The sequence below is a fragment of the Egretta garzetta genome, unplaced genomic scaffold (assembly GCF_000687185.1).
Source record: "Egretta garzetta isolate BGI_Z169 unplaced genomic scaffold, ASM68718v1 scaffold420, whole genome shotgun sequence".
NCBI lineage: Eukaryota > Metazoa > Chordata > Aves > Pelecaniformes > Ardeidae > Egretta > Egretta garzetta.
This window is the reverse complement of record NW_009258386.1, coordinates 44,250-59,921: the sequence shown is the minus strand read 5'-3', so window position 1 is coordinate 59,921 and position 15,672 is coordinate 44,250. Positions and strand designations below refer to the sequence as shown.

At 41.0% G+C, this 15,672-nt stretch overlaps 1 protein-coding gene across 1 annotated transcript in view; it reads left to right on the top strand.

The window, feature by feature from the left end:
• The window catches only part of ANO6 (anoctamin 6), a 58,487-nt gene that overhangs the window by 23,956 nt on the left and 18,859 nt on the right, over positions 1–15,672 (top strand). Inside the window, exons 4-12 of the mRNA XM_009642279.2 lie at positions 3,861–3,926; positions 5,542–5,820; positions 6,172–6,285; positions 7,744–7,754; positions 8,167–8,271; positions 8,706–8,840; positions 10,168–10,273; positions 11,528–11,588; positions 14,880–15,025. Of these exons, the coding sequence (XP_009640574.1) occupies positions 3,861–3,926; positions 5,542–5,820; positions 6,172–6,285; positions 7,744–7,754; positions 8,167–8,271; positions 8,706–8,840; positions 10,168–10,273; positions 11,528–11,588; positions 14,880–15,025 (1,023 nt within the window). The remainder of the gene's footprint in view (positions 1–3,860; positions 3,927–5,541; positions 5,821–6,171; positions 6,286–7,743; positions 7,755–8,166; positions 8,272–8,705; positions 8,841–10,167; positions 10,274–11,527; positions 11,589–14,879; positions 15,026–15,672) is intronic.

The following is a 15,672-nucleotide window of genomic DNA, read 5'->3' as shown; positions in this document are numbered from 1 at the left end:
AAGTGTTGGAGTGGGTCCAGAGGAGGGCCACAAAAATGATCCGGGGGCTGGAGCACCTCTCCTATGAGGACAGGCTGAGAGAGTTGGGCTTGTTCAGCCTGGAGAAGAGAAGGCTGCGGGGAGACCTGATTGCGGCCTTTCAGTACCTAAAGGGGGCCTATAGGAAAGACGGGGAAAATCTTTTTAGTAGGGCCAGCTGTGACAGGACAAGGGGTAATGGTTTTAAACAGAAGCGGGGTAGGTTTAGACTGGATATAAGGAAGAAATTCTTTACAATGAGAGTAGTGAAACCCTGGAACAGGTTGCCCAGAGAGGTAGTGGAGGCCCCATCCCTGGAAGCATTCAAGGCCAGGTTGGACGGGGCTCTGAGCAACCTGATCTAGTTAGCGGTGTCCCTGCTCACTGCAGGGGGGTTGGACTAGATGACCTCTAGGGGTCCCTTCCAACCCAAACCATTCTATGATTCTATTCTATGATTCTATGATATGAGCTGGTGTTCTTCTATCACTGTAATCAAAGCAAGTGCTCCCTACCATTTGCAAAACACAGAGAAAAAAACCTGCTAGTGGTCTGCCACCAATTTCCAGACCCACAGTCTTGTCAGTGTCCTCAGCTTGGCAAGACAATCACCAGACATTGGAAGCATTATGGTGAAAAAAGAGCTCCCAAGAGCTAACCCTTCTGCATGGCTGTAATACTTGGCGTTTGCTTACACTATGCTTTCACTTTCTTAAGGTTGTATACGATTATGCATCCCATAATGTCTTAGTCTATTACCTTGCCATTCAATCATCAAAATCTATGTCAGGTTTAGATCAGCAGCGTTACCATGATTACATTATTATTACAGTTTAACCTTGCAGGTAGTGGAGCAAAATGCCCGATACTAAAATAAACTTTGGACAGTCTCCACCTTCCAGCCTAATGAGCTATCATATCTTTATGCTATATTCCCCAGTCAATGCAAAACCACTATAGACTCCTCTGGGTGAAAGCCTAGCTCCTCCATAGATCATCATATGCATAATTTAATCATTTATATAAAATAGCAAAACCCCTAATTAGCAAAGCCTCCCAGGGGCTTTGTTTCTCACTACTTGCATTAATGCATTATTAGAAACCTTAATATTGTCAACATTCCTCTAAGATTTTGAGGGCAAAATTAATTTGGGGAACTCCTTGCCATAATAAATTATTAAAGCAATCTGAATGGTAAGATTAAAAAAAAAAAGTATTAGACTTCTACAAATGAGAATTGCCCTGCATCCATCTTTGTGCTATTCAGGAAGAAACAAAACAGGTATTTAACCCTCCACCTTTTTTATTTGCTGAAATGAAGCAGAACTCAAGTTGAAATATTTTCATGATTCAGTATTATTCACCTTACAAAGAATCATGTGAATATGGAAGAAGCAAAGAGGTAGGATGAAATGGCAGAAGAGTTAATAGTGGAGTGACAAACAACTGTGTTGTGTATTACATACATTAATGATCTGGTAAGGGGATTGAGTTACGATACAACAAAAGTTGCAGAGGAAATCACTGTGTAGTTTACTCAGAAGCCAAGACACCTGTGAACCTTTAGCTTTGAAAGAGAATGGAGAGCGCTGTTACCTATGAAAGGTTGAAACATGCAAGGAAATATGTTACTGCAAGGAAAAAACTCATTCACATTTGGATTCTAAGTTAGTGCTGTTAGTACAGGGAAGAGACTTAGATGTCACAGGAAACAGCTGTATTAAGTGTCCTCCTCAAGGTTCAGCTACCATCAAAATTCTAGATAATAGAAAGTATTAGATATATACAATATATTATAAATGTGCATATTACATATATATACACAATGTTATACACACAATGAAAAAATATAAAGAACATTATACTGTCACCAATAAATACATGGATTAATTGGACGTGGAGAGATACCTCCATCAAGAGCGCTGTCAAACTTTGGGCTTGTGGTTTTATCCTAAGAAAAGAGAGAAATAAGGATTAATGTGATAAGTATTGATGAAAGAAGAAAAAAGATTGAAAAATTTGGGTCTTCCTGTCCCTAGCTGGAGAAGAAGGTGATACTCACTGGAACAAAAAGGCAGAAAACCCGAAACAGATTAAAGAAATACCTTTTAACAAAATATGAAAGTAGTCCATCGTGACCATTGCCACATGCAGGTGCTGCAGCTGAGAACTAACAAAAGTACAAATGGGGTAGGCTGTTTATATTCTTAATCACTTTTATAATTATTAATGCCAAGACTTGCTAGAGTTTTGGAAAAATAGTTTTTTCTGCTTTGGGGACTTACAACAGTCTTTAAACATTAAGGAACTGGCTGTGGAGATGCAACTGTCCTTTTCCTGTGGAACTCCTGAAGATTTTTGCCCTTTTTGCTGAAGCATCCATTTTTTGGCCCCTAGAGTGAGTGGGCCTTGGGTCTAGTCCTGAAGACCAGTTTCCATGTACCTGTCAAAGTTCCTAAGACTCCATCTAAAGGGTCATTCATTGACTCTGGTCCTTCACAGTAGCAACAGGCCTGGATCTTAAGCACAGATCTTAAGGCAGTTAGTCTGGTTATAGAGAACCAGGCGACAGAAACCATGGGACCATTCCTCTTTTAAGTTCCTGTAGTGTTAGGTGCAGAATCCTTTAAGCACAGGGCGTATAAACAACCAAAAAACTGGCCAGTGGCATGAAAGCAATCTGGGACTAAGAAACTAGTATCACCAAGTCACTCTGAGAACCTCACTGCATGTCTAGCTTAGCCTGGTTCAGGAATAAAGCCATCAGTTCCCAGTGAGTTCGTGTCATCTCCTTCTGGCAAACTTCTCACAGAAGTGCTCCCTGGAGCCAGCTACCCATACTGATACTTTGAGCCTGGAGCCGCTCCCCCCACTTACCCATCCTGATATTTTGACACGCAGTCTGTAGGCCAGGGAGAGGTGGCTACCCTTGACTTATATAAATATATAGCTCATTGGGGAGCTACCCATTTGATGCAGATAGCTTTTAAATTGGATTACTTCACATGAAGTTTCAAATTTTCTTAGAAAATCCTTATGAAGTTGTATATTTTGTATGATGAGGGGGGAGGGGCTGCTTATCTCCGTGTTTTTTGAGGGGAGGTCATGTGTGTGGGGAAGCAAATTCAAGACTGCAAAGACATTTCAGGTTTTTTGTAACTCACTATCTGCCAAGTGCTGGTAACTGTGAAGTGAAATTAAAATGATCCATGAATTTCATCTTTAGTCAGGAACACTTGTCATATCCTTCTGCGGACATCGCATGCTCCTAGGGTAGCACCACTGACACTACAAATGCTATAGTTCCTGACTTCTTCCTTTGGGGATGTTTATCCATGGACTGAAATGTAGAGGGCTACTAGAGTTTGAACCACTGTGTGAACTCATATGATTACTGTGAAAGAAGAATAAAGATGCAGGTTGATGGAAGTAAAATGGGATGGAAAACCCTTGAGATGCAGACTTTCTAAAGGGCAGATTAATGGGGGATGGGAGGCTGCAGTCAGTCATTCAGTTAGTGACTAAAGGTGAAGGAGATCACAAGTTTCAGGGGTAGTTGCTCTCAGAATTCAAAATTTGGGGCACATTTTTATCTCTGTAATATACCAGAAACTAAGAGGGTGATTTCTGCACAATTGCATTTGAGGGCAGTATTGTTTATCAGACAAAAAAAACCTGATCTGGATTAGTAGGTAAGACTGTACCTACCACCACAGTAGCTGTGGGCTATAAAGATAATGACCCAACGATTCTTCATTTTGGGAGGCAATTCCATTCTTCTGTGCATACATATTTGTGAAATTTGGAAGAGATGTTTTACAGTGTTCAATACCTTTTAATAGAGGAAGAGACAAGTCTACGAATCAAACCTGATAAACAACGGCTTGCAACTTGAAGCAACGAGATCGGTGAGTGGTCTTCTCTGTGGGAATGGCTGTGTCTGAGAGCAAAGCTGCCCCTATGGGCATAAGGAAACTGGGAATATGAATTTACTGTAGCTTTGCTCTCCTCTCAGGAGAAAAAGGCCCACCTTTCTTTCCATCGGTAGCATCTCTGTGATCTGATGCAAAATCTTTTAAACTATGTGTCTGTTCCTTCTTCTGCAAAGTAAAAGATGGGAAGCTGGGAGATTACATAGGGCGCGTTTGCTCACTGCTTGGAAGATAAAAATTACTGCTGCCCTCTGAGGGGAGGTTCTGCCCTGGTCTGGCTGTGTAGGAGGCGTGGGAAGCCAGTGGGAGTCTGAGGCAGGATTCCCCTGCCAGGAGAGCAGCCCGCTCCTTGCAGGGCCTGGCACAGTACAAACACTTTTAACTACCACGCTTTGTGTAGTTCAGGCTGTGCAGGCTCCTGCAGGCAGATCACGAGCACTGTGATAATGTACACCAGCTGCCAGAGCTGCTGTCTCTTCTCGGGGGGGGATTAGAGTCCCTCAGAGCCCCTTTCCTTCCCACCCTGCAGGGCTACAGCATTCCCTCCAGGTCCCCCCATCCAGGACAATCCCTTCCAATCTAAAACTACTGTCATCTGGTAGTCTATAGCAGGCTCCCGAAAAGGTCATTTTGCCCCTTCCTCCCAAATAAGACTCAGAATTGATGGCATCATGGTATTTATTTGACTTCTGTGGTAAGAGCTCCTGCTGCACCTCCAAGTATGCAGCCTGCCTTTTCACATTCATAAGAAAGTAAACTCCTTGCTGGAAGTCTGACATGGACCTGTTGCTATACTTATATTTTGCAGTTTTCAATAATTCTGCTGCGACTGTGACTGAAAAGCTTTTGAAACTGGAAGTTTCTCCAGGCTAGATCAGATATCTAACTGATGTTCCTGAGCCAACGAGCTGCAAAATGTAATTTCGTGTGGCTGAGGCTCACTGATGCAGGACATCAACAGAAGGCCTACAGGCAATGTGTTGACAGGAGACAAGAGTGGCTGCCAGGGTTCCCGCTACATACTGGTGCTAGTTTGGGCATGCAACTGGGAGCAAATGTGCCCCGTGCTGTCTTTCTCAGTAGTCTCAGCTGATTCCCTTTTCCCTCTCCCCATTCTCCCTATGAAGCTGGGAATTCATGCTGCCCAGGAGAACCCACGGGTGGCTAGCCTGCTTCCATCAAGTCACGTCACCCTGGAGTTGTACTGGAACTGCTGGGGGGTCACCAGCAGCTCCAAAGCCACAGCTGCCCTGCCAAGCTACAAGTACAAACACTCCTAATTAACCCAGATGGAGGAAGCTTTGTTAAATTGCTTTATAAAATACATCGCAGAGATGTAAACATTAAGCATTAAGGGAATATTCAGCTGTCTCTTTTTATATACCTGTATCTGCCTGAGCGTTTCCACCTCATGTCAGTGCTTTTACAAAGCTAATGATACATTCGCTGAGATGGCCAAAGAATAAAATTTTGAATAGGTCATCTATGAGCTGTAAAGAGAAAGAAAATTCTGGATAGTTTAAGAAGCGTTATGAAAAATCCTTTGCTTTCATTTTCTCACACACATATTTTTAATATTCTTTCATTTTAGGTTTTGGATGAAAAACTTATTTTTGTGAAAGTGCACGCACCTTGGGAAGTGCTGTGCACATACGCGGAGGTTATGCACATCAAATTGCCCCTGCAACCCAATGACCTGAAAACTCGAGACTCAGCTTTCAACTGGTTTAGTAGAATCTTCAGAGTGGATGAAAATATCATCAAACCTGAGCAGGAGTTTTTCACTGCCCCTTTTCGAAAGGAACATTTGTCCAACTTTTATATTCAAGATAAAGACACATTTTTCAATCCCGCAACTAGAAGCCGAATTGTAAGTCCATGGAGTATTTCTAGCATTTAATCTTAAAAAGAAAAGATTCCTGTAATCAAATCAATGTAATTCATGAAAGCATCCTGAAAAATTAGAAATATTTGGGATGCAATAGCCCTGTGTCATTTACGAAACAGCCTGGACAATCCAGAAGGAAAACATTCCTTACATTCGTACCCATTTCTGTACCACCTGAATTTAAAGGGGATTTGAATGGTTCATAGACCCCGTGCAATTAATTTTGTCTGCACTGCTTACCCTTTCCTAACTTGATTATCTGCTGAAACAGGTATAGCTGTGTATGATTACTTTCAGGTTGCAAGAGACACAAAAATATTTTATAAATTTCAGGTTCATTTTATCCTGTCCCGTGTGGAATATGCAACCAAAAACAAGGTGAAAAAGTTTGGCATTAATAAATTACTGGACACTGGAATCTACAAAGCGGCATTTCCCCTTCATGACGTAAGTCCAGTGCTTGGATCTAAAATATATTTCAAAATAGAGGTCTGAGCTATATCTGTGGGTTTTATATCAAAAGATACAAGCACTACTGATTGCCTTACTCCTTGACTGGTTATTGTATCCATATAGTAGAGTGGATAAAGCCATAGTCTGGCTAAAGAGACTTTCTTCCAAAGCACTGTTGGTTAAAAATGTAGTGCCATAACTGAAAAAAACAATATATTTCATTTAGGAGGTGTTAACCTTGTATTCTCTGGGAGGTGTAGTTCAGTAAAGTGCCTGGCCTGAGTGATAGTTCCCATGACACACTGTATCATCAGTTCTATATCAATTTTAACATTGTCCTTTTTTTTAGTATTCAATTTTTCAGTATTGGCATTAATATCAAATATGAACATTTTAAATAAAGATGTAGAATACAGATCTCATTTTAGGATGTGTGACAGTCTCACCCAGTGAGAAACATTCCCACAGTCCCCAAACATGGTGACATACGTGCAGGGAAACTCACTTTTCTGCAGGAGGGCTCTGTCTAGCCAGTCCAACACCTCACAGGGGATGTCAGAACCACGCGGAGAAAAGCTTAACTGGGTTGAATTTCATTATGCAAAAATAAGAAATCAAGACTTTGTGCCTGCACCTCTGAATATTTTTCATGTATATCATTTAAAGAAGCAAGTTATACTGAAAATTGTTTTGCATACAAAGGCTAGCAATAGCACAGGAAAAGAAAATGGAAAAAAAAATCAGATCTCTGAGTATTTGCCTAAGGAAAAACTCCATGCTGCAAATGGGATAGAGTAAGCAAAGACTTAGGGCTGATTTTCTGCATTATATCTATTATATATCTATTATATACCCACACCCCCACACCTCCTCCCCATCCGAGCCACTGTTCTGGTTTGGAGGTGTGTTCTGTTGAGAAGACACCGAGAACATGGGAGGTCAGGAATGGTAACTGCTTCAGCTCTTTGGATGCTGCTTAAATTATTCAGGAGGCCTCCAAGGATTTCAAGAAATCTTTCAGGCAGAATCAAGACAAATCATGTTTCTTGTAAGTAACCCAAAGCTTTACAGGACAGAATTAATATCATTCGTGACTATCCATTTTTAAGCTTTCCTTTTAAAGATTTAAAACCTGCCTTGCAGGCTATTTCTATCATGGCATGGGGAATTTGGACTGAGTATGCCTAGTAATTAATGACTGTCTTTTTATACAATTAAAATCATATATCACAGCTACTCTGAAAATCAAAAGTAGCCTATAGATTTCTACAAATGTCACTTGTCTTCTTGCATCACAGATACAGAATGGAAAATTCCCCCAAATAAGATAGGCTTTATTGAAAAAGATTTTCAAACAACCTAGTAAAAAACCACAAGGATTATATCCATGTGAACTCTTTTAAATTTAAAACAGAGACTAGAAGCCCTGCATTTATCCCTCAGACTTTCCAGCCTTCATTCCAGTACAATATTATTTTGAAGCAAAGCATGTTAGCATGTTAGAGCTACTGAAAATCCATTTTAGTTCAGCCCTGTTCTCTAATCAGAATGGATCCTTTTCTGTTTTCTATTCCTAAGCGCCAAGATGCTGGCATGTGCTTAGATTTAAGTTCATGATGAGTCTCTGTTGTTTCAGCTCACATATGTAAAGCATTTGCTTTAGCATTCGGTGCTTTTCTGAACATCTTCTGTCCTGAATCCTGGTGCACTCCCAGAGCTGCCTTCCTGCCCCATTTCCTGGCTTTTGCCCAGTGAGACTGATCAAAAAGGTTATTCCAGGCCCTGAATTCATGGCATGAGGTCTGGGGAGACGAGAGCCGATCTGTGCTGGTTAGATTAACGGTATCTTCTCACACTCTTTTTTTTTTGTTTTAGGCACCCGTCAACCGATCCTGACTGCCCAAGTGAACGATACCTTCTCTACAGAGAATGGGCCCATCCTAAAAATATTTTCAAACTGCAACCCCTGGATTTCATCAGGTTGGTGTGACTGGGGCTGGACTAATGCAGAGGGAACTGGGAATTTACGTTACAGGTCTGGTTGGGGAGATGTCAGAGGCACAGCTCAGTACGGAGGGCAGGTACATACACCCATATCAGCTCATGCATGGGAGCATTTTTTGAGCAGAGTTTCATGATAAACCAATTCATGAAAAGGCAACCACTTAAAATTTTTCTTTGCAAGTTATGAACTTTCTCTCTTTTTTCCTTTTTTTTCTCCCCTTCCTATTCTCTTATAAAAGCTTAAAAGTGGTGAGAGAAATACCCTGGTGCAATACTTCTGCAATCCCAAAGTTCAAACCAGAGGAATATGACAATACAAGCTGGCACAAAATGTCTGAAATGATGAGCCATTTGTAACAGAAATGTGAATTTACTTGCATTTCAGAAAAAAAATCCTTTCACCTCCACAGGAAATACTACGGAGAGAAAATTGGAATCTACTTTGCTTGGCTGGGCTTTTACACTAATATGCTGATCGTGGCTGCAGTTGTAGGAGTCGGCTGTTTTCTCTATGGATGCCTGACAAAGGACAACTGCACATGGAGGTACCTGATCAGGCTGATTTTAATATGACATGCGATTTTGATCAGTCTCCAACAGAGGGGGACTGTAGAGTCTTTGCAAGAAACTGCAGAATAAAAGAGGCCAAATGAAAGGGGTTGGAGAACAGCAATGGTTGCGTATTTGAAGGTAAAGGCATAAAATGTGAGCTGGAAGAGTAATGGATGTCCATGGCCCACTACAGCAGTAGATATCTGAGAGTTTGTTATTTCATCTTTTTATTTATGTTTTGCACTAGATTCACCACATCTATTGTAGAAACACGTAGAAAAGAGGGGTGGTCAAATGTCAATAAAAAGTGTCGTAACACATCATTTTCACTGTGGGAATGCTTAATGGAGATCTCCAAAGACTTTGATAAAACCCTCAAAACTTCTTTCCTCTATTTGGAGAGAAGACTAGAGGAAGAGAGACAGCACAGGGGGCTTCAGCTGCCCAGGATACTTCGGGAAGAAAGGCATAGTCATGACACAGATTCCCATCAGAGAGAATGGTGAGATTAAACCATGGCACAATGATTCAGGTGTTTTTTCCTGGGTCATTGTGCCAAATCCTCTGCAGGCCATCACACCGTATGTGCCCTTCAGGAAGTGTGTTCATCTTTACAAAAGATGCTGAAGGGCTGTTCCACAGCTTCACTCCTGTGGCCAATTTATACCCATCTAGTCTTATGCCAGTATTATCCTTTAGTTAAGCAGTTCATCTCCCTCCCTGGTGTTTACCCTGCTGATGTATTTATAGAAAGCAATGACATCACCTCTCAGCCTCCGCTGTACTAGGTTAGATAAGCTGAACTCTTTTGCCATCTCTTAGGAGGCAGATCTGCCATTCCTTGAATAACCCTAGCAGCCCTCCTCTGCATGTTTTCCAATCTGATCCTCCTTAGAAGACCACATGGACTAGGTAGCCATTTTGGTTCTGCAGCTCTTCCTTGCTCTGGTAGGCAGTGTTCCTCTTCCTTCTCCACTTGGACCTGCTGCGATAGCCCATGTGAGCATGCAAGCATGGGTTCCCTATTGAAGAGTGTGAGATCTTTGAAGAGTTGTTTTATTTCTAATGTAAGCGGTTTTGAGAATTACCACTGCATACAAGGGGTGGAAATTATTTTCCCTTCATGTCATCCATTTTTGAGATGAGGACTAAAAATGGAAATGGGAATGTGTTGCCGGGGTGGGGGGTGGCGGCAATTCCTGAGTGCACATCACTGGTAAATTATTTCTCAGTTCCCTGTGATCATTGCACTGTCCTCATGTACAAAAAAGGACCAAAGAATTTAGTGTTGATGATGTGACTGACTGGTTTTGGTTTTAGCCAAGAAGTATGTGATCCCAACATAGGAGGTAACATCATAATGTGCCCTCAGTGTGACAAAGTATGTACCTACTGGAACCTCACCATCACTTGTGAATCATCCAAGGTAACTACATTTACAGGTTATAGACATGCTAATGATCTTTAGTTGCACTTTCTCGAGTACTACGTAGTACACGTGTAATGTTGCTCCTCCACTAATGTCCTGCAGAACTGCTAGAATTGTGCAAATAGTTGCGCCTTTTGATATCGTGACTGAATTTTGAAAAGGAGAAACAACAGTAATTGCTCTGCTTTGATCTAAGATGAAAAAATGGGTTGGTTTTTTTTTTAATTTCACTTGGCCCCTAGTGTAACAGAGGGGTTAAATAAAATATTAAACATTTGGTTTCATTTTGGTGTACTTCTTTCTTTTTTGAGGGAAAAAAGAAAAACCCATGTTCAATTACTTGAATTTTGCAATCTGAGTCCATTTTACTAAGGAAATGTTTAAAGCATGTTTTGACATTTCTAAATTTTGCCCCCTTCCTCCCCCCCCAAAGAATTTATCTGGATCCGTGGTTTGAATTTGACCCGTGTTGTCAAGGAGGAGATGGGTACATGGAGAGGCTGATGTGGGCCATGACACAACTGTGTCCTGTTAGCCGTGACGCAGCCGGACTCAGATTGCTCTGAGCTCCTGACTAGAGGAACCTGCCTGTCTTCCTCCACTAACCTGTCTCACTAGGCTAATGTTATCCTTTTGTCATTCCTTTTCATGGATTCAGTCACTCCCTAAACTGCAATTTTTCAGCTATTTATCAAAAATATTTTGCCCAGCTTTAATGTGTTGCTTCAGTGCACTTAAAGGGTAAAAGAAATAAGAATACCGAGAAAAGGCTATGATGGAAAGAAAAGGCAAATTGTGACCACAGAGATATCTCATCAGAATGTGTTCTTATTAACTAGCTTGATTTGTTGTCATCCTGCTTATGAGAACCAGATGTGTTCATTGCCTTTTTGTGTCTGTATTAAAACCACACAACTATATTGAGTTCCCAGACCAGAAGCACTGTTTTTCCTCTTCCTATGACACAGATGGAAGGACGTTTGATAGCACACCATTCTACTATCCTCTTGCTGCATATTTGGCTTATATTTTTAATTCTGGGCTTTGCATTTAATTTCCTTAATTTACTGGAGGTTGTTGTACATTGACAGAAATTGAGGAAATGGTATCAATAAAGATTGTTTATTCAACGGCATAAAAGCTAAAAATCAACATGTTCAGTAAGCAGCTTCTGTTCTGGGTCAATGTGGAAGAAAAAAAATGGTGGGTTATATTTTAAGTCTTTTTTTTTTTCTTTACCATTTTTTCCAGAAACTCTGCATATTTGATAGCTTTGGAACACTGGTGTTTGCACTATTTATGGGAATATGGGGTAAGTTGATTTCAACAACTGGAGTTTGCCATCTAATTTTGGCCAAGCCTCCAGCATCAACCAAGAAAAAATGGATAAATTTGCAACAACTTCATTTTCTAGCACTCAGAAATTCACCAGTAGGTAGTTCCATAGAAGATACATACATTCACAGGCACTCTTTTTTAGCACCGTAAGAAAAAAAAAAAAAAGATGTAGAACCTAAAAGTTGATCTTTGGTGTCTCTTTTGTTTCATTTGACTTGGAGAAAAGTCCAGGAGAAGTGATTAGAGCTGCCTTGTGTTCATCCAGCAGGAGCCAGCCACATACCTAAGTATATCTGGCAAAGGAGCTGGGTTTTTTCCAGAGTTTTGGAGCTGCCTGTGCCTATTAACAGCTGTGTGACAGTGCAAGGCAGTTGAAAAATAGTAATTTGTTATATTTCCTAGGAATCTTTTCCTCCTGTCTTTATTTAAGAAACTGATTTTAAAAATTGTAGCAGTTACAAGCACTAGATTTATCTTTTAGCAGAGAAAATGTATCTGAAACCAGGATGTTTCCCATAGGTGAAACCACTTGGTGCTGCATTCAAGGGATTAGGCAACGTTTATTTTCCCAAAAATGGTTTCATTTGCTCGTATTAGCAACTTTGTAACTAGCAACTGACAAGAATACATAATTTGCTTTCTTTGTAAAATGCATTGTATTTTTATGTTCATATGATGACTTAAGGTGCTTGAAGATACCTACTGCTTTAAAGAAATTTAAGATGAAACATATCTTTTCCAAAAGAAGATTTCTTTCAAAATATATGCTAAAATCAAAATACATAAATACATAATCAAAATACATAAAATCAAAATACAACAGGAAATTCTCTAAACAAAAGAAAATTAGAGGTTTGATACTTAGGTAATCTTCTCCTGCCATCTGAATAGTTAATTTATTTGCAATTTGCTTTTTAATTAAAATTGTGTTTCCAGTTTTGAAGAATGGTTCCAAGAGCAATAATTACAAAGTTAAGCTGCATGGCTATAGTGATGGCTGCAAGGTCTATTAGTATTCTTGTTGTAAGTCCACTACATAAAGAGGTGAATTGTATTACAGAAATTCAGTCAAAATTGTACTGAATCCAAATGACCCAGGGTCCTGGTGCAATTCCAGCTGTAATTTTCATCTTGCTCTAATACTTTTGTAGACCTCCTGGTCCAGAACAGTTAAAATAATACTAGATTTTTGGATATATTATTGCATCATTATCATCAATACACTTCTAGTAATTGCATATTTTTTTTTGGAGTATTCTCTTCAAAGATCTTAAAGCACTATAAAACACCAGGGAATTTGGTCTCAAGAATTAGCCCTCTATACATTAACGCTGTGGACAAATACTTCTGCCCCTTCTCCCATGATGGTATGACTAGGTTGGCAAAGGTCTCGTGACAAGAGGCAGCTTTCACTTCACTTGCTGCCATCACTGGATCCCCTCCCTGAACAAGATCAGTTAAACAAACATGTTCTCCAATGGAGGCATTTCTTTTCCGTCCTTGGTGATACAGCTTCAGAGGCAGAATACCTGGGCCATACTGAATGGCAGTGTTGAGGGACACGCGAAAGGGGACACCACAAATGACCAATGGGAGGTGGAATTAGCACTTGGATCTCCTGATTCTGAAACATCATTTGTTTCCATTGTTAAAGAAAAAGCTGCTTCAAAATAAAAAGCAAATGTCAAATCCAGGAGCAGCTCCTTCCCTTGGCTGCTGGCTTATTTTAGCTAGAAATTTTCTTTGTGTTGGGGCTGAGAGCCATCCCCATGCTATGTGGCCTTCTTTCACTGTTAGCACAGATGCCATCACAGAAGGAGGTCCTGCATTTCTGAACTCCCCTGCAGCAGCTGGATTTGCAGCTGGGGCAAATCAGGGTAACCTGTAGCTTCCTGTGATTTGGGCTGGGAAGCAGTTAGGCGTTTATGGAATACTAATCTCCTTGCTCTGCAGGAGAAGGCAGGTGAGATCCTCTGGCTCATCGCTTGGAATGGCCTTTGTGCTTCCAAGCATGATGTAGCAGAGAAGTCCTTGTGAAAGAGGCCCCTGAACAATCAGGGAAGGAGGGTTTCTTGGGATTTTGCCTGTGTGCAGATGCCAAGGTCATCTCACAGCCCAGCCCATGGAGTTTTCTGGTTTTAAGTGCTTCAGTGTGGGATTTATTGACCACACGTGATTTTGGAAATAACCTTTAATGTTTGGACTTGTAACTGCATGCCATTGATGTTTCATCATTCGGGATGAGGGACCAAACTAATAAAAAAAAAAAACACTTTGAGGGTTAATTACTCCCAGACAATGGGAGTTGGGAGCAATGAGGAGCACAGTAATGGGATACTAATTCCTCCTGGAGGCAGTGCTGCAGAGCCACACCACTCATTTGATCTGAGGAGGCACTGCCTTCAGTAATACACCATCCGGGTGTACTGGGGCGTGGTGGTACTGACACCCATCATCCTGAGCTCCTCCCAGCCTTCTCGGCTGGGTCTGTCATTGCCTCTGCTGCCAGATCTGCCTGCATCATGTCTCAGGCCAATGTAATGAGTTTGGCTGGATTCATGTCTAGCCAGTACCACTTAGGCATCTGTGTACCTGGTCCCCCAGTGCTTTCAGTTGTAGGAACACAGTCCAGGGAAACTGCTGACCCAACCCAGAGGGTTTCTAAGCTCCATGCCATGCAGAAAGAGCTGCAGCCCCTTCAGATTTGTGCTAGCAGGGGAAGAAAGATAGCTGTGTTTCAACCACTTTACCTGAACCATCACTGGTTCTTGTAGTTTGCAAACTGATAATTTGTTCACGCAAAAATTGTAGACTGAATGAACGTAAGCTTTTCCTTGTGGCGATTTTTGGCATGCTGAGTTCTTCTTTTCCAGAAGTCCTGCACTCTCCATCGTTTTGTCTTCACCTGTCCAACCAACTTGCTTTCTTACACATCCCATAAACTCTTTCGAAAGCAGTCTATAATATGAAATCCAAAGTGCTCATACTCTAGCCTTAGGAGCAAGCAAATTTATCTTTATTCTTTAGCATGTGCTTAGAACACCATTTACCCCAGGTTTCTCTTATTGAAGTACCTATATAGCCAAAGCAATAATTGCATAAAGAAGTAGATCCAGTTATTTTCACCATCACATCAGCCAATAAGGGTTTTGTTCCATGTCTGTGGAAATCTGTATGGAAAACTGAGCCATGTGTTACAGTCCAGAGGGTCAAGCAGTGTCCAACACTGACATGGTATTGCTCACTTTGATTATCTTCCGGACAGTTACTTTGTTTTTGGAGTTTTGGAAGCGACGGCAGGCTGAACTGGAGTATGAATGGGACACAGTTGAGTACTTAGAGCAAGAAGAACAAGTTCGCCCGGAATACGAAGCTCGGTGCACTCATGTAGTAATGAATGAAATCACACAAGTAAGGAATATTTTGATAATGGGTGACGGCTACTGCAGTAGACATGTTGTGAGAGGACACTATGAAAATGGTGAATCTAGACTGGAGCGGTATAAATAGGCAGTGCTTCAAGGAGAGTTGATAAGCTGGCCTGGAAATAGTGAACTTATAAAGTACAGGTGTGCAGAAGGGAATTTATACCCAACTGTCGGCACCTTGAAGTAGTTGCCTGCTCGAGGAGCTTGCACTGCTGAGGTTCCTGTATCATAAATAAGCAGAAGTAGGCATCGTCCCCAGCTTAGGAGACTAAGTCTACTTTATTAAATACCCCGAGAAATGATTCAGTGTTGCTGCCAGAGGCCAAGATCACAGACCATTTGCTATCTTTGCCTAAGAATGCATCAGGAAAAAAGGGTGAAATAGAGGGAAAGATGTTACATTATATATCATGCCAAGATTGGTTTTTTAACCAAAGATGTTTCTATTTGAAACGTGTATAAGTAGCTATTGTTGCTAAGTGCATGTGGATGCAATTACGATTAATAACAGCAAATTCAAAGGGACAAGGATAATCCTCATTTCAATGAAATGGAATTCATATTTATGAGGATCTTAGTTTAGATCTCTGTTTATTGTATGTTTCGAGTGGCTTTAGCTTCTGTAGCTCA